At 60.2% G+C, this 17,413-nt stretch overlaps 6 protein-coding genes across 6 annotated transcripts; 4 read left to right on the forward strand and 2 right to left on the reverse strand.

Annotated features, from left to right (window-relative positions):
* Positions 1 to 523: 523 nt before the first annotated feature.
* Positions 524 to 2,802, forward strand: SNF1 (uncharacterized protein; the record flags this gene model as incomplete). The annotated part of the gene is made up of 5 exons (XM_060596803.1): positions 524 to 677; positions 714 to 816; positions 888 to 984; positions 1,020 to 2,465; positions 2,500 to 2,802. The coding sequence occupies 5 exons, from the start codon at positions 524 to 526 to the stop codon at positions 2,800 to 2,802; spliced, it is 2,103 nt and encodes a 700-aa protein (XP_060453759.1).
* Positions 2,803 to 3,146: 344 nt separating this feature from the next.
* On the forward strand, positions 3,147 to 4,599 carry SIT4 (uncharacterized protein; the record flags this gene model as incomplete). Its single annotated transcript, XM_060596804.1, has 4 exons — positions 3,147 to 3,191; positions 3,639 to 3,839; positions 3,872 to 4,303; positions 4,336 to 4,599. 4 exons carry the CDS (start codon positions 3,147 to 3,149, stop codon positions 4,597 to 4,599), a joined length of 942 nt encoding a protein of 313 aa, XP_060453760.1.
* A 106-nt stretch (positions 4,600 to 4,705) lies between these two features.
* KRR1 (uncharacterized protein) lies at positions 4,706 to 5,838 on the reverse strand (the record flags this gene model as incomplete). The annotated part of the gene is made up of 3 exons (XM_060596805.1): positions 4,706 to 5,049; positions 5,092 to 5,714; positions 5,747 to 5,838. 3 exons carry the CDS (start codon positions 5,836 to 5,838, stop codon positions 4,706 to 4,708), a joined length of 1,059 nt encoding a protein of 352 aa, XP_060453761.1.
* A 595-nt stretch (positions 5,839 to 6,433) lies between these two features.
* Positions 6,434 to 8,828, reverse strand: ABP1 (uncharacterized protein; the record flags this gene model as incomplete). The annotated part of the gene is made up of 6 exons (XM_060596806.1): positions 6,434 to 7,207; positions 7,242 to 8,186; positions 8,221 to 8,450; positions 8,485 to 8,557; positions 8,589 to 8,625; positions 8,662 to 8,828. 6 exons carry the CDS (start codon positions 8,826 to 8,828, stop codon positions 6,434 to 6,436), a joined length of 2,226 nt encoding a protein of 741 aa, XP_060453762.1.
* A 324-nt stretch (positions 8,829 to 9,152) lies between these two features.
* CDC37 (uncharacterized protein) lies at positions 9,153 to 10,731 on the forward strand (the record flags this gene model as incomplete). Its single annotated transcript, XM_060596807.1, has 3 exons — positions 9,153 to 9,188; positions 9,224 to 9,943; positions 9,988 to 10,731. 3 exons carry the CDS (start codon positions 9,153 to 9,155, stop codon positions 10,729 to 10,731), a joined length of 1,500 nt encoding a protein of 499 aa, XP_060453763.1.
* A 2,352-nt stretch (positions 10,732 to 13,083) lies between these two features.
* On the forward strand, positions 13,084 to 17,410 carry CcaverHIS019_0112160 (uncharacterized protein; the record flags this gene model as incomplete). Its single annotated transcript, XM_060596808.1, has 3 exons — positions 13,084 to 14,049; positions 14,097 to 16,626; positions 16,662 to 17,410. The coding sequence occupies 3 exons, from the start codon at positions 13,084 to 13,086 to the stop codon at positions 17,408 to 17,410; spliced, it is 4,245 nt and encodes a 1,414-aa protein (XP_060453764.1).
* Positions 17,411 to 17,413: the final 3 nt, after the last annotated feature.

The raw sequence follows: 17,413 nt of genomic DNA on the forward strand, positions 1-17,413 counted from the left end.
GTACTCCAGTGCCACTTCTCCCTCTAGTAACTCTTTTGTCACTCGAATCCATTCCATCATTACGACCTCGCTCTGCTCGCCTATTCCTCTGCATACAGACACACCTTGCATGTTTGCACCTGGCCATGTTAATGTCACGATTAGTTGAAATCTGATGTAGTTGGGACCTTTGGGAGACGACGGGAATACAAATTACCTAATTCCACGTATATATGTTGCGTTACCCTTAAGATCATAGGACCCTATCCGTGTGTAGTTGTGGGCCAAAAGGCAGCAGTTGACTGGAAGGGTAGTTGGGTAGCAGAACAGTGACCAACTAGTGCTGGCAACACCACGGCCACCACCTCACCACCACTTGAAACCACTTGTCACTCTCATCACTTGCCCATCCACTCGTCATCTGTCCAACAGTCCACCTGTACTTCACGTCGTCAAGCCGTCATCACTCCCACAACTACGAGACACTCCCCACACATCACACCGACACTCCCCACCCGCCACCCATACCCACACCCACACCACCATGGCGACCCGCCCGGCGCCTCCCATCCCCTCGGGCCGCTCGAGGCGCGACCTTCCTGCAGGTGCCACCGATCCCCGCTCACGACCCAAGCCCAGAATTGGCCAGTACATCATCGAGCGCACCCTCGGTACCGGCTCATTTGGCAAGGTCAAGCGTGAGTTGAGCCCTTGTCTCGGCTGCTAAAGCGCAGTTGCCACGCACGCCATCACTGGTCATCAAGTTGCACTCAAGTTAATTAACCGGAGCAAGATCACGACGCCCGACATGAACGCGCGTGTCAAGCGCGAAATCCAGTACCTCAAGGTGTTGCGGCACCCGCACATTATCAAACTGCACGTTCGTTGGAAGGGTGAGCTGACAACAGATACGAAGTGATAACAACGCCGACGGATGTGATCATGGTGATGGAGTATGCGGGCGAAGAGCTATTCAACTACATTGTGGCCAAGGGCAAAGGCGGGGTGAGTTTCTGGAGATGGAGCGAGCTGACGACCAGATGGACGAGAATGAGGCGCGGAGGTTCTTCCAACAGATGATCAGCGCTATCGAGTACTGCCACCGGCACCACATTGTGCACCGTGACCTGAAGCCCGAGAACTTGTTCCTCGACTCGCATAACAACATCAAGATTGGCGACTTTGGCCTGTCTAACCTCATGACGGACGGCGACTTTCTCAAGACGTCGTGTGGCAGTCCAAACTATGCTGCACCAGAGGTCATCTCGGGCAAGCTGTATTCGGGGCCCGAGATTGATGTGTGGTCCGCCGGCGTCATCATGTACGTCCTACTGTGCGGAAAGCTGCCGTTTGACGACGACCACATCCCGTCGCTGTTCAAGAAGATTGAAAGCGGGCGATACACGATGCCGACGCACGTGTCAAAGGAGGCGCAGCATGTGCTGCAGCGCATGCTAGTTGTCGACCCCGTCAAGCGCGCGACAATTGCCGAGATCCGCAAAATGCCGTTCTTCACCGAGCACCTCCCTCATTACCTCCAGCCGCTGCCGCCAACACCGATCTCGGAGAGATACCCTTCACTGCCAATGGACGATCTGAGCACGCTGTTACTGCTCAACGAAGGACAAGCGGACCCGAAGCAGCTTGCCGAGGAGAAGGGGCTTGTGTTCACCAACGACCTCGGCATTATTGACGCCGAGATTGTGACAGAGCTCCTCCAAAAGATCTCTACGTACACCGAGCCAATGGTGTGGGAGGCGCTGCAGAAGGAGGGCGACAACCAAGTCAAGGTCGCCTACCAGCTTGTGAGAGATCACAAGCGCATGCTGCGCGACTCGATGTACTCGTTCGACGACGAGGACCAGTCGGCGCTCGAGGACTTTATGGCGTCGTCGCCACCGGCGTGGAACGCCGAGGTGCCGCCTCCTGGCGGGCGCCCGCCTGACGCGGGCGACGGTGAGGAGAACGACCTTGACGAGGTGGATCTCGAGATCCAGGACATCCCGAACAGCCACTTCGAAGTGCTCGGGACCTCACTGCCTGGGAAGATCACACCGTCGAGCGGCGACAGCACGGAAGAGCAGGAGGCAGCGGAGCGTGCGGCGCGTGCCCTCCTCTCTCAGCCGCCTGCCCCAGCCCCAGCGTTCGAGGCCAAGCCTCTCCAGAAGCCGAGGTGGCACTTTGGTATCCGCTCCCGCTCGCCGCCAATGGAGGTCATGCTCGAGATCTACAAGACGCTCCAATTGCTGGGTATGGAGTGGCGACGCAAGGAGAACATTCCTCTGCCTGAGATCGGGCCCGTCCCGCCCGGAGGGTACACCGAGGAGGTCGAGGAGGCGCTTTGGAAGTGGCGCGAGGATAACCCGGACAAGGAGCCACCTGCGATGGGCCGCAAGCCACCTGGGAAGAAGGAGGCGGCGGCGAACGAGAAGGCCGCACAGGGACTATTCTTCGTTGAGACGCGGGCGCGGTACGGCGACGTGATGGTGAGTTAAGGTGGCGTGCATCTTCTGACTCCAGGTGCGCATGGACTTACAGCTCTACCGCGTCGACGACCAGAACTACCTCGTCGACTTCCGCAACTTTGGCTACTACCCAGTAGGCGATGCGGCGAACGGCGCTGCGCGCGAGGACGCCCCTCCCGGCTCGGTACCAGGCTCGCTGCTGAGTGTGGGGTCGCTCCCAACAAGCATGGCCAAACCCGGCACGCCAGCCAACCCCCTGCCACACACCATGGCCAAGGAGTTTGGGCACGGTGTCAGCGGCCCGTTCCACTTCCTCGAGATGGCGTGCCAGCTCATCGCAGAGCTAGCGAGCGGTTGAGCGTAGATTCTAGTTTTGTAGCTTTATGATAATGATTTGTTCATTGCGTATGACGGAGCACTGCAGGGAATTTAAGGGGAAGTTGATTGGAGCTTAGAGTGGGGCAGAAACGGAACCAATCCCATATGAACCACTCAAAGCAACTAGTACTGTAAGCTCTTCGTCATCTATTACATCTTGCATCCACCATCCTCATCGCACGCCCGTCACTCCATCTCTTGCCTCAACCACCTCCCGTTCGACATTAACGACCCCCTCTTCGACCGGCTCCTGAGCGCATCCGAGCTCAGCTCCAGACCACCGAGCGCACGGCGCTGCGCCGTCTCTTGTGAGACACATCAACAATGGTTGTGCCGGCATATAACGACCCGGACGCGTGGATCGAGCATGTAAGTCAGCAAGGAAGGTGGGGAGGTTGGGTGTGGAGGGGAAGTGGCCAGGAGGAGCAGGGAGGATGAGAGGAAGGAGGTAGGAGAGGTGGTGTTTTGGCAGGGAGTGAGGAGAAGGAGGAGGAAGAGGGAGAAGAGACATCGGTCTAGAGCAAAGAGTGACGAGTGGAGCACGATGGGCAGATCTTAGGGAGCTTTGAGATGGGTGCAGAGTGTGGCAGCCTGGGAGGGTCCTCTGTCTGGAGGACATTTGCACGGCGACTTACGTTGCATCCTGAGCTTCTGACCCCGCATGCTCCTACTCGGCCCCACATGGTCACTGTCACCTGTTGCGCCTCGCCCGGGATTCGGGACACCCGCCCATCTCTTGGTGGGGCGCTCCTAACCGTGTCTCTCCACATCCCGAGACCTCCCCATAACTTGCACGCCTTGCCGCGCTCACCCCAGATCCGACAATGCAAGCACCTCCCAGAGCGTCAGATGAAGGCGCTGTGCGCGCGCGTGGCCGACTTGCTGCTCGAGGAAAGCAACGTACATCTCGTCCAGAGCCCTGTGACAGTGTGTGGCGACATCCACGGACAGTTCTGGGACGTCCTCGAGATCTTTAGGCGGGGCGGTGAGGCGCCCAAAACGAGTTACATTTTCATGGTGCGCCCTCTTCTCCCCTCCTCTAATCACAGGGCGACTTTGTGGACCGAGGATACTACTCGCTCGAGACGTTGAGCCTGTTGCTCGCCTTGAAAGCGCGGTATCCGGAACGCATCACCCTGTTGCGCGGCAACCACGAGTCACGCCAGATCACGCAGGTGTACGGCTTCTACGACGAGTGTATGCAAAAGTACGGCAACCCGTCGGTTTGGCGGGCTTGCTGCAACGTGTTCGACAACCTCAACCTCGCGGCTATTATCGACTCGTCGATCCTTTGTGTCCATGGAGGACTGAGCCCAGATATCCGCACACTCGACCAGGTGCGCACAATATCTCGCGCACAGGAGGTGCCCCATGAAGGACCGTTCTGCGACCTCATGTGGTCGGATCCAGACGACGTCGAGACGTGGGCCGTGAGCCCGCGCGGTGCAGGGTGGCTGTTTGGCGGCAAGGTGACGGGCGAGGTGAGTTTGCTGACGGTGGCCGCTGACTCAAGTTCAACCACGTGAACGGGCTCAAGCTCGTTGCGCGCGCACACCAGCTCGTGCAGGAGGGCTACAAGCACATGTTTGACGAGAAGCTCGTGACGGTGTGGTCTGCGCCAAATTACTGCTACCGATGCGGGAACAGCGCGAGTATCATGCAGGTCGACGAAGAGACCAACCCGTCGTTCAAGGTATACGAGGCTGCGATCGAGAACCAGACCGACCAGAAAAACCCCGCCATGCGCCGCGCCGCCGCCCCGAGCTACTTTGTTTAGTCTAGTGGTTGTACAACATGCATCTCATCCAGCTGTGGGCGGGGTGGCTCACAGCCTGTTCTATATCCAAGTTGTTTGCGCGTAGCTGGCCCGTTGGCTGCCCGTCCTACTCCTTGGCATCGCGGTCGAGCTTGCGCTTCTTGCGCCGCTCGTCGAGCGTCGGAGCGGCGTCCTCGGCAGGCGCGACAAACATCTCCTCGCGCTTAGCGCGGCGCTTCTCGTCGGCAGCGGCGTGACGCTCAGCGCGCTCGGCGTCCTCGGCAGACTTCTTATCCGACGCCTTGAGGAAGTACTCGCCCGTCTGCATGGCGATATCCTCCTTGCGCAGAGTTTGGGCGGGCGGGAAGGGAGTGTAGACCTTCTTCTTGGCTGGCTCCTTATCCTTGCCCTCGAGCGCGGCATTCTTGCGCGCAGTCTTCTCCGAAGTCTTGAGGTGTTTCTTCTGGAACTCTGAGCGTTAGCTAGTCCAACTCGATATCCCCGGTAACGTACTAGGCAAGAACCGGTCCCAGCTCTCATTGGCAAGCTTGGGATCCTTTGCCAACTCGCGCCGAAGCATGAGCTCCTTGATCCGATAAATCGGGTGGATATTGTTCATGCAATCCAGCACGATTCTCCGCACCTCCTTGAGGCCCTTCCAGCTCCCCATTGCCGAAACCGTATTACCCTGCACAAGAACGTAACAGTCGGTGAGAAGTTCGATGGCTTTAAGTGTACTCCCGCCTGGCCCGACGATCCTCTGACGACGCTTAACGAATCGTTCCTTGTTTCGAACAATCCCCGAGATCTTGATAACGTCACACGCAACCCCATCCTGCAGAATCTTGAGAGCTTGAGGAGCAGCCACACCTCGCGAAAGGAGCTTGAGCAGATCGCGCCCCTTGAGAATAACATAGGGGTCCCACGTCTTGCGGGTGGTGCGCACGCTCATGCGGCCCTGTACGAGGTCGAGCTCACATGCAAGTCCGACCGCGTCGAGGGACGATGTGATGCCTCCCCAGATGGAGCGGAGGTAGGTTTCGCGGTATTTCGGAAAGAGAAGCGCGAAAGATGATTCCTCGAGGAAAGGCTGGTGCGTTCCCTTGCTGGGAGCTGCCATCGGCTCAATCTTCCAACTTATCGTTAGCTGAGAAGAGAAACAACGTACTGGTCAATGTCGTCCGTGTCCCATGGCTTGTCCTTGCGGAAACGCTTGTTCTTGGACACCTCGGGGGCGGCCTCCGTGGTGGGGTCGCTCATGGTGGAGATGTAGAGATACTAGAGATGCTGGAGAGTGCAACTGAGACCAAGCCGAGATGACGGGGTGGCAATTGAAATTTCAGCCAAGTGGAGGTAACCCCGCCCAACTGGTCACGTGACAGATTAGGTTCAAATTCTAATGTTTGGGTGGTAATGTGTTGTTGATACTCGAATTACACCCCAGCGACATTCAAATGATTGAAATGCAGCTGCTCTGATGCCATGCACACGCCAGAGTCTTGTAGATGAACATCCTTTGAGCGAGCAGCTTGACATCTTGCCAGCGGGCAGCTTGGTCCTTGTCGGTGTCATTAGACTGAGCTCGAGCTGTGCCCATAGGAGTCAGGGCACTGTCATCGCTGTGGCGGTCGTGGCGGGAGGCGTGACAATTCTCGTCTGGCCTAGCCGTGCCGATGGTGACGCAATGAGGCATCTCTGCTCTGTGACACCAAGTGGCAGGTTGTTCCGGCCATGTGTACAAGCACAGGAAGCGAGACATGATAAATGAATGGAAATAGCCCTCTCTATCCCGGCATGCCGCGTCCGAGTCGTGATTCATTCGTTGTCTACTGGTATCTACATTTCATGCCTCTTTCTACTCTTCATACTCGGCGAGCTGCTGCGCATACTCCTCGGGGGCCATGACGTACGCGCTCGGGAACAGGCCGCGCTGGCCATTCGCCTCGCCCTCCCACCAGTTCTCGTCCACGCGGTCGATGTTCGTGACCTTGTCGCCCTCAGCGAACGACAGCTCACCATCCTCGGCGGCAGCGTAGTCGTACGCCGCGACCATGTGCTCCTCCTCCTGTGCAGGAGCGGCGGCGGGGGGAGGAGGGGGAGGAGGTGGAGGGGGAGGAGGCGGAGGCGGAGGCGGCGCAACGGGCTCGGGCTCGGGCTCTGGCTCTGGCTCGTGGTGCGTCTCGTACACACCCTCACCCTCAACCAGCTCGCAGTAGTTGCTCGGGAAGAGACCCGACTCGCCGGCTGCGTTCGTGCCCGACCACCAGCCCTCGTCGACCTGGTCGATGCCCGTGATGAGCTCGCCCTCGGCAAAGCCGATTTCGCCGTCCTCCTGCGCCTCGTAGTCGTAAACCGCGTGTGCGGTCGTCCCCTCCGGCTCTGGCTCGGGAGCGGCCGGCGCGGGAGGAGGAGGCGGGGGAGGCGGGGGAGGAGGCGGAGGTGCCGCCGATGACGCAGCAACACCAGCAGCAGCAGCACCACCAATGGCAGCGGCGCCAATCCCAGCCGCGACACCCATACTCGGCCGCGAGGTCTGGGGAACGGGAGGCGGGCCTGGGACAGGGGGCAGAGGAGGGGGCGGCGTGTCGTGCAGCGTCAGGTCCTCCTTAAGGCGAGTGATCTCAGCAACCTGGTGTCAGTTTAACAAGATGGTACCAACTCACGGGATCGGCGGCCGGAGGGGGAGGAGGGGGAGGAGGGGGCGGAGGGGGAGGGGGCGGGGCTGGCGACGCGGCCTGAGGCGGGGGACGGAACGAGCTGACAGGCGGGGGACGGGGCGCTCCCCAGTCGTCGCCCTCCTCCTCCTCTTCGTCCGAATCGGCAGGGCGCGGGGGAACCTGCCTCGGCGCAGCAGGAGTAGGGCGGGACTCCGGCATGGGAGGCTGGACAGGCGCCGCAGGCGGCGGAGAAGGGGCGCGCGCGGGAGGAGGAGGCGGCGCCGGAGCGGGAGGGGGCGAGGCCGCGCGCGCCTCGAACGAGGGCCGGGGCGAGCCCGCAGAGCCGAAGCTGGCACGCGCCGGTGCGTTCGAGGTACCGAAGCTCCCGCGGGGTCCTCTGGCCGCCGCGCCAGCGATGGCAGCCGAGCTGCGCGCCTCCTCCTCCTCGCGCTGGCGCTTGGCCTCGGCCTGGCGCTGCGACCAGGTAAGCTTCTGGCCGCTGCGCTGCTGCTGGATAGGTGCGGCAGGAGCAGCACCGCCACTCTGGAAGGCGGCCATGCGGCTCTTGAGGCTTGGGCCGGTCGAGGACGGCTCGTCATCGTTGGCAGCCGACGCGGCGCCAGGGTTCCAGCGGCTGCCAAGCTTGCCGGGCTTGGCAAGACGCACGGGCTCGTAGTTGGTACCGACGGGCGCGATGCGGTCGTCCGCTGCAGGCTTCGGAGGCTCCTGGACGCTGGGAGTTGACGCGCTCACAGGGCGAGCGGGAGGAGGAGGCGCAGCGACAGGCGCAGGGGGTGGGGAGGGCGCCCTAGGCGGCGAAGGGGCCTTGGCGGGAGAAGGCGCACGGGGCGGCACACCACCGAAAGTGGGTCTCGCAGCGGTTGGAATAGGAGGAGGACCAGGTGCGGGAGGAGGCGGCACAGCGCGGTTCGCAGCGCCGAACGCAGCAGGCTGGTGTGAGCTTGAGAAAGTGTTGAGTACAAACCTTGCCCTGGGAACCGCCGAGGCCCTGACTGGGGCGGTACGACGGCATGGGTGCCGGCTTGGAAACCGCCGGACGCGCGGGCACCGGTGCCGAGGACGAGTACTTAGAGCCGCTCGACTCCTGGATGCGCTTGTTGATGTGCTCGGGCGTCACGTCGAGGTCCGAGCGGGCCTGGATAACGAGCGTCGCGTTCTTGATGAGCTTGCTCTGCACCTGCGCGAGGTGGATGTCTGGTGTGAGCAAAGAGATAAATGGGAAGCTCACGGAACAGGCCCTTCCTCGACTCGGGCACACCCTCTCCGCACCATGCGATGAGGACGAAACGGTCCAGCGAGCGCTGGCGTCAGAAGCGTCAGTGGATGGCTTACACTCGGGTCCTTGACGCGCGCAAAGCCGTACTGGATGCTGCTGTCAGTTTCATGTGAAAGCTCAGCAACTCACCGGCCGTCCATGAACTCGTCAGAGAAGTCCTCGAGGCCCTCGCCGGTGGCCTGGACCTTGAGCTCGTTGCCGGACTGGTTGAAGATGGCCCAGTCATAGTCTGCCGAGCCATTGATGATGGCCTGGTAGGTGGGCTGTAGGTCTGGCGCTGAGAAGCTGACCGACATGATGGATGAAGGTGAGCTAGTTAGCGATGAGAAGAGAAGAGAGGAATGGGATCAAGTTGAATCGCCCGCCACGCAGCCGCAGCCGTAGCCCACCCTAGAAGGAAGGAGGAAAGCGGTGACGTCGAAGCAGTGAGTGGGTCAAGAATCGAACGTAATTCCACGTGACATCCATGCGCCGATTATGCGACTCTTGCAACCTGTGATGACGACGTTCTCGGACGTTCCACAACCGACGCGACCATCTTAAGCTCACCCGTGCTCGCCACCTCTTAAATCGAGCTCGCTACCTACGCGACTCTCATTACAACCCCGAACACCCCAACAATGCCTCTCAACTACTCCAAGTGGGACAACCTCGAGGTGGGTTACCACCCTGATAAACCCGCTGATGACAGCTCTCCGATGACTCGGACATCGAGGAGCACCCGAACGTCGACAAGAAGTCGATGATCCGCTGGCGCCAGCGCGACATCCACGAGAAGCGTGAGCAGCGCCGCCTCCTCATCCTCAAGCTCAACTCTGAGTTGGCCCTCAATGGCGTGCTGCGTCCGCGTATCGTCTCCGTCCTCGACGGCGTCAAGACTAAGGGCGTATTGCACTACCGCGCCGTCCAGCGGCGAATGAAGGAGCAGCCGTCGCCCGACAAGCCGGCAACTGGGGCACCGAACCAGCCGACGTACGACATGATGATGGGTCAGCTTCTCGGCGACGTGTGGCGCGAGGCGGCGTGGCTCGTCGACGGAGACGCCGAGGTCGAGAACGGCGTGGTTATGAAGGGGGGAAAGAAGGTCGACGAGAAGAGCGGGGAGCCGGCTTGGGCTAACGAAGCGACCGTGCCGGACACCAAGGCCGAGGTTATGGCACAGGCACTTGCTGAGCGGCTGGGCTGGCACATCAAGGCTCTTGACAAGCGTGACGGCGACGTGCGTGCCGAGATTAAGAAGGAGGAGGAGGAGGGCAAGAAGAAGATTACGAGCGAGGATATCCATGAAGGTTTCAACAGCTCGGCGGTGAGCAAGGCGGCACCGGGTCCACTCGATAAGCCCCAGGCCAAGCCTAGCTCGCCCAAGAAGGAGACGGTGCAGGAGATCGAGGTGCTGAACCCCGGAGCATCAGTGAGTTAAGCCATCGAAATGGAAACTGACAGCAGTCGTCGCAGGCGGCCAAGGCCACAGCACCAGAGGAGGAGGACGAGTCCGAGTACGGTACGATGACGCCTGCGCTGCGCAAGTTTGTCAACATCCCGCTCGGCGCGTTCGACCAGTCGTACAAGTTTATCCAGAACGACTCGTCGGTTCTCACGGAGAAGGCGCACAACGCTGTTCTGTTGGAGGCGTTTGAGGCTGAGCGGATGGGCGACAAGGGCCTGGCGCGCCGCTGTGTCCACCAGTCTCTGATCATCAACTACTGCCGCGAACTGGGCCGTGACGGCGTCGGACTCTTCTTCCAGCGCATGATCTCGCACAACCCCAAGTCTCTCAAGATGTTCGCGGACGACTTCTCCCGCACCTACGGCCACATTGAGCGGCGAGTTGTCGAGCTCGCCAAGGAGGCGGCCGAGGATGACGGTGAGCGCGAGCAGATTCAGCTCGTCGCAGAGGACCCCAACATGAAGATCGGGTTCAACTTGCCCGACGGACCGCCTCCGGCTGACCTGCGCGTTGAGGGCGAGGGCGCAGAACAGCTGGACATGGAACAGGTGCGTGCGTTCCTCCAGCTCAAGTGGGAGTTGTTTGAGGCGTTCCCCGCTCCGCTCAAGGCGGCACTCCAGACGGAAAAGTTGGATGAGGTCAACAAGGTCCTTGCCAAGATGAGTGTTGCCGAGGCCGAGGATGTCGTCGAGAAACTCCAGGAGGGCGGCATGCTCAGCTTTAGCGAGGCCGGCGTGCGCGACATGACGTAGTAGTGTATTCGTAGTGCATAGTGACATGGCATGGGTGGGTCGTCGACAAGCAGAGTTGCTCTACATTTTATTTATTGAATAGGGGCGGTGAATGCTGTTCATTCAACTAATTCAGATGGTAGCTGTAGGTGTGGGCCGATCGGGCCGAGTGACCAACATGGGCTCTCTCTGTCTCGCACGCAGCGACATGTGCTCATTGTTCACTGAAGTGCGGAAAAAACTAATTCGCCCTGCTTTGGTGCCACACTTGACAAACCAAGGTCTCCTTTGCATGTCCAGCTGCCTACGGCCTTTGTCTCAACGGGTCCGTGATGAGGCCTTGAGAGGAGACCAAAGCACCAAAGCAGGAGATCTGGGCGCTGGTTACCCCCACAGTACTCGCACGCTCTGGCTTTGGGCGACACCTTCCTCTCACCGAATCACTGGGGTCCCGGGATATTAGAAACGACGCGCCCTTTTCTGCTTACTTGCCCAGTGCATGAGACCATTGGGGAGGTCGGGAGCCGGGAGAAGCAACAAGACAAGATCCCCCCCGCTCTGGCCCACTCATGGCCACCAACATGGCCACAGCGCCACCCTTCACACCTCGCCCCGGCAGACCTCGACCCTCAAGGCCTCGCCCAGGCAGGCCTTGTCTAGACGCCTCGGGCTTGGGGCACCGAGCTTGGCGGGCCCGACTCGTCGCCGCTTCTAGACCTGTCCGTCGCACTCACCGCCCTGGTTGGCTCTGAACTCTGAGCTCACAGCTCACAGCTCAGAGCCCAATTTCTCGCCCCCGATCTCGGGGTCTTGGTACTTGGCTCCCATACATGTCATACATTGCACCGCGCCCATCACACCTACTTGGTCGAACGTTACATGTATCCAATGAATGTCTCCGATTCCGCGTAAAAGTCTGCTCGTGTCCGCGTCACGTCAAGTTCCTGTAGCTTGCAGCTTGCAGGTTAAGGTTAGGTTGGTCAGTGTTGGCTAGCGTGGCTGTAAGAATCGAGTCGTAAGGTCAGCTGTTCGGCATGAGGACGGTGACAATGTAAACACTGCGTCTTCAAATGCTTCTTCGCCTCGATCCATCGAGCCTTCTCAAGCCACAGGTACAGGTCCGTCGTTGGTCATGTGAGATGTGGCAGCCTGATCGGGGCCTAGGCCGGCTCGGGCTGACTCTATGGTTACCGGTTCAAGCCACAACATACCAACATGATTTCCCCGGCTCTTGTCTGTTGTATTGTGGGTGAGAATGGGAGGAAACCTGAATGTAATGGAGATTCGGGGTGCTTGAACTCAGAATGGACCGAGGAATGGGGAATGGGGTTGGACGCGTCTGGCTTTGATTTTCCTGATTTTGGTCGGGCAGGCAATTCAAGGTGGCATCGCGCCTTTGCCACTATTTCGTCCCTCTGGACGGCGTAACCTACCCTAACCTCTCTGGACTGTAGCTGACGCGACGCGTTAATCAAATTCCGCGCGGCATTGCGGGATGGATATGTGTTGTGACAGCATGGCGCGTTGGTTGACTAGAGATGGATGGTTGGTTTATAGCCTCCTCGCCTCATAGCCTCCCTTTTGGGGTTACTATTTCGATTTCCCTTTGAGCGTGGGTTTTAGGTAGTTAAGGGTTAAAGGGGATCAATTAGGAAAGGATGCGAGGCGGAAAGGGGTAAAAGGGGAGTTTGTTGCTTTGGAGAACGTCAGGATATTATGATATAACACTTTGGACGCGAAAAAGACGATTATTCAGGCACACGACCAAAACACTGAGCTTTCGAGTTGAACCCTTTGGACTGTAAACTTGGTACCACTTTTACTATGGGAACACTATCAAGCTCTAACTCTCAGCAAGCATCAAAGCACAATTGCACAACTAGAGGTTGATCGTATTCCTAGTAGCACTCTAGTTTGTTGTAGAGCGCGTAGTGTAGTGTCAGTATCGGATCAATAGATCAATGATGATAGAGTAACCCAGGAAACCCAAGACCCAAAACCCCGAGAAACTTGGGTTGTTAAAGGTCTCAAGGTCAGTCGCGTCTTTAGCCGGTTTGGTCACCCTCTACCCATCTTCATCGCTCAGTAGTCTAGTTTCATCTTTCCATCCTTTCATCCTTTCATCCCAAACAGTTTCTCTCTACTTGTCATCCATTCATCTCTCAACCTCTCCACATCTCTGTTCTCTATATCCACCTGCTACAACCACAACAACAACAACAACAACAACAACACAGCGACACCCCGTGGCCTCGACGTCAACCAAACGACAATCCTACCTTCCCTTTCACTCCCTTCCCTCCCTTCCTCCACAGCGCACGTCCATTATCCACACGACATTTCCCCCCAGCGCCAATCTGGCGGAAATCCTCAATGGCGTCCACTCATTCCTCACGACATGCACCAACTCCCTCCTTGTCGAGCGCGCACTCGCGCACCACCTCCTTCTCCAGCGCGTTCTCGACACTGCCACCACCACTCTCAAGCCAGGGCCACGGGCAGTCGCCCTCTGTAAGCTCATCTCGTGCCCACACTCCGTCGTTCGGCCACGGGCAATCACCCTCAACGACATACACGCCGTCGTTGGGACATAATCCCTCGCCGAGCCTCGGACACGCGATCCCTCTCACGCCTATAAAGGAGCTCGCGAGCGCACAGTCGTCCCCAGCCCGGCAACGCGTCGTGTCGGCTGCCCAGCGAGAGGCTGCGGAGAGCGGTGCCCCCATCAGCGGCCTGTATGCGAAGAGCGGGTTCTGGGACGACGACAGCGATGACAACGAAAAAGAGCGAACGTCATGGCGCTCAAGGTTGAGCGGAAGCACGTCATCCAATACCGGTGATCGTCGCAGTGTCAAGAGCACAAAGAGCTCAAAGAGCGGCGGCGGGCGGTCGCGCAGCAACACAATGTCGGGTATAGTGAGCCCGTCGCCGCCCGTCGATGCTAGTGCTTGGCCGTGGACGCGCAAGTCGCAGCAGGCGGTACCTACCATGGCTTCGACACATGGCCGAGGACCTTCCATTTCGCAATGTCACGGTCGTGTGCCGTCAGTCTCACAAAGTCACGGACGCGGACCATCCATGGCCGACAGCGTCGGGATGGCGACCCGGCCATCGAGCACCCAGAGGCCACCCAGTTGCCAGCCCTTCCCCACTCCAAGCCCATCCACCGTCTTCCCCTCGCCATCATCCACCTTCCAAAGCCCTGCAACACCCTCGTCCGCTGAACTCCCTTCACATACGCCATTGCCCGAAGTGCCGCAACTCAGGCCGCGCAAGAGCAAGACAAGGCTACGCCTGCTGAGCAAATCAGTGCGCCAGAACGAGATGGACAGTCAGGATGTGCGTTACACTTTACCGCGGGTGACCCTGGACAAGGCTAACAGCAGCTCAAGACGCCAATTCCGCGCCCTCCGTTATCCCCGGTGACGAACACGAACACCCCGACTGCCAAGCGCGCGCCAACCCCTTTGGAGAACAAGGCGCTTGATGGGAAGAAGCAGTCCGCGTGGAAACGCGGCATGGAACGGCTATGGCGGTCCAAGTCGGCGGGCAACATGCGTGAGCAGTACCGCCACACAGAGCAGGAGAACATGCCTCCTGTCCCCTCCCTTCCCGTCGAGCTCGTACACGAGAATGCTCGCGCGCGCCTCACTTCCCAGGCGCAGGCAGGCCCGCCAAGGCCCTTGTCACCTGCCGCTCCAGAGGCTGCCTTCTCTCCACCCTTCGCGTTGTCGCCGGACCCCTCAGTCCACTCTCCGCCCCTCGCATTTTCGCCGGACCCCTCAGCCTCGTACCTCTCGTCACCAAAATTGAACGGGGGCGGGGGACTTGCCCGCGCGCACTCGCACCGCAGCAGTAAAGATGACTCGATACTTGCGCAGCTGGATCAGAAATACCCGACCTACTGCGCGCTCTCGGCTCGGATCAACGTGACGCACATAGATGACATGGAGAAAGACCCCTTCGCGTCCGCCATAGACTACTCGTACCTGCTGGGTGGGCGCCGCCCATCGCGCTCGCCCTTACCGCAAGAGTTTGGCGCTCTGCCCTCCCCTCCGCCTATCGAGGGAGTCGGCACACCCCGCAACTCGCCAAGTCTCACAAACCTCAAGCAGTCGCTAGTCCCGCGTCTACGCAAGAGCAAGAGCATGGGTGTCACACGCCGGCCTTCAAGCATCCTGAGCCATTTCCGCAGCGGCGTTGAGGGCGGTCGCATGTCACGCGGTGCGTCGCCAGTGCCGTCCCCGACGATACGTCCTTCGACTCCAGACCGCGTCCCCGCACTCGATGAGCTGGTGGCGGTTGCAATGCGCGAGTCGCCTCTGGCACCTCCTCGTCCGCAGTTCTACGACAGTTTCGACCTCGGCGACGACAGCGATAGCAAGGATGCCCCGCAGCAGTGTGTTGAACCTCTTGAGAATCTGGAGACGATGGACTTGGTTTCGTCAGCGCCAACTTCGAGGCGAGGCTCACTTCGTTCTCGAACGACATCTACGTCACAGGCACCAGACCTCTCGATCGACGTCACGGCGGCTGTGTCAGTGTCTGGCTCGTCGATCGAGCTCGTCACACCTCAAGTCTCGCAAACAGGCGGAAGTGGACGCCACTCTCCCGACCAGTCGCCCAGTGACGCTCTCGAGCACCCGCCCGCGCTCGATCAGGATGACATCATGACACCTACTGCGATGCAGGAGATGTGGGGAAGGCGAGGCCACTCGCGAACACAAAGTGAGGAGGCCTTTACAAGGGCTCTCGCCCAGAAGGCGCACAGGCGGAATGAGAACCCGTCTCAGGACGATCGGTCCGAAACGTGTCCCTCAACATTTGGAACACAGTCCTGGGAGGCTGCCATCGCCGCATTCCCCACTATTGACGACCACGTCAACAGTAATCCTTTCCACAACTACTGCAACAATACCGGCCCTGGAGAACGCGAGAGTCTTGCATCCAACACTGCCGTTGCGCCCACCGACTCGTGCACCCACAGCTTCGCTGACGACACCCCACCTTCCCGCTCTTACGACCACAACCACGCGGAATCTTCCAGCGACGCGCCACCCAGTGACCAGAACAGTGCCATGTGGTCGTCCTGGCGCGATGTTCCACGCCGCCGGGTGTCAGGACAGAGCGAATCGTCCCGCGGCAGCAGCCGCAGCAGACACGCGCGTACTGTCGAGGGCGCGTGGGATGACTCCGGCTCGGACACTAGCGAGAGCGAAGACGAGGACGTCCCACTGGGCAGCTTGCACCCCGGCGCGGCAGCCGCGCAGCAGCAGCGCCTAGCCGAGCAGAAGAAGCGCCGCGAGGCACGTCGGGCGCATCGTGCTATGCGCGAAGCGAAGAAGGAAGCCGAGCTCCGCCGCAGCGCAACGTCTGTGACCAACAACTCGCGCCGCCAGTGGAACGGCGAGGGCATTCCTCCAGACGCGTTAGCTGGCCAGCTCGAGCGCGTGGCGGTCAAAAACGCTCCGCCAATCCCGTCGCGCGCTCTGCGTCCCCCGCCGTGTGAGCGCAGCGACTCAGGCACACCATCTTTATCGCGTTCGACCACAGTGGGCCGCAGCGCCAGCGGCCATAGCGCGAGGAGCGGTGCCAGTGGGCAGCGCATTCCGTCGGATGGCGACCGCTCGGCTGCGCTTAGCCGGGCAACATCGATCAACTCGCAGGCGACGCGCAAGCGCTCGCAGTCGAACGCTGGGCGCATGCCCATGCCCACAACGCCCACTGAGCCGACGCCTGCTCGCCGCTCAACCGCCGTGCGATGCATGGTTGTGCGCGGTTCCGACGCGCGGCCCATCAACCTCGACGCGTTCCCCGAGACGACGGCACGTGATGTGCTCATGACCGCGCGCGCACGTGGCGACATCGCCGAAGGGAACTGGGTCGTCGTTGAGAGCTTTGCCGAGCTCGGCCTGGGTGAGCTGGAAAGAACGAAATGAAGCTGACGGCAGAACGCCAAGTGCGAGAGCACGAGCTGATCCTCTCGGGCGTCCTCAAGGGATGGGACGCGACTGCGCCGAACGTGCTCGTCCTCCGCGAGATGCCAGCCCACAACGTATGGACACGCAACATCCCAGACACGCCGCCCATGGTCTGCGGATGGGTTCAGCTCGAGACCAAGCCGGGCAAGTGGGCCAAGAAGTGGCTCGACGTGCGCGGCGGCCAGGTCTTCCTTAGCAAGAACGAGAAGGGCAAGGACGAGGTGCACATCAGCACCCTCTTCACGGATGTGTACACCGTGCGCAAGAGCCGCCAGGCGCCGATGCCGTACACTTTTGCGCTCAAGAGACTCGACGCTGCCGCTTCGTTTCAGAACCCCGCAGAGTACATCAGCTTCCTGGCTACCGACGACGCCTTGGGCTGGAAGTTGCACAGCGCCATCTTTGCCAGCCGCTCTGTCGCCATGGCCCAAGCCGACCCCGGTGTCCGCGCACGCCTCAACCTCTCCGCCCACACCCACTCCCACTCCCAATCCCACTCCCACTCTTTCACCACTCCCGCACCCGCCATACCCATAGGCCCCAGCCTGGCCAAACACACCGGCCTCAGCCGGACGCCCACTGGCCACAGCTCGCGCCCGCGCCCACGCCTCTCTGCCGGCCACGGTCCCTCCGGCGGTCAGCCCCTCGTCGACCTCAAGGCCAAGCAGATGGCCGGCTTTACTGGCCAGGGGCTACTGCGCAGCAACCATCAACTGTAACAT

The sequence above is a fragment of the Cutaneotrichosporon cavernicola genome (assembly GCF_030864355.1).
Source record: "Cutaneotrichosporon cavernicola HIS019 DNA, chromosome: 1".
Lineage (NCBI taxonomy): Eukaryota > Fungi > Basidiomycota > Tremellomycetes > Trichosporonales > Trichosporonaceae > Cutaneotrichosporon > Cutaneotrichosporon cavernicola.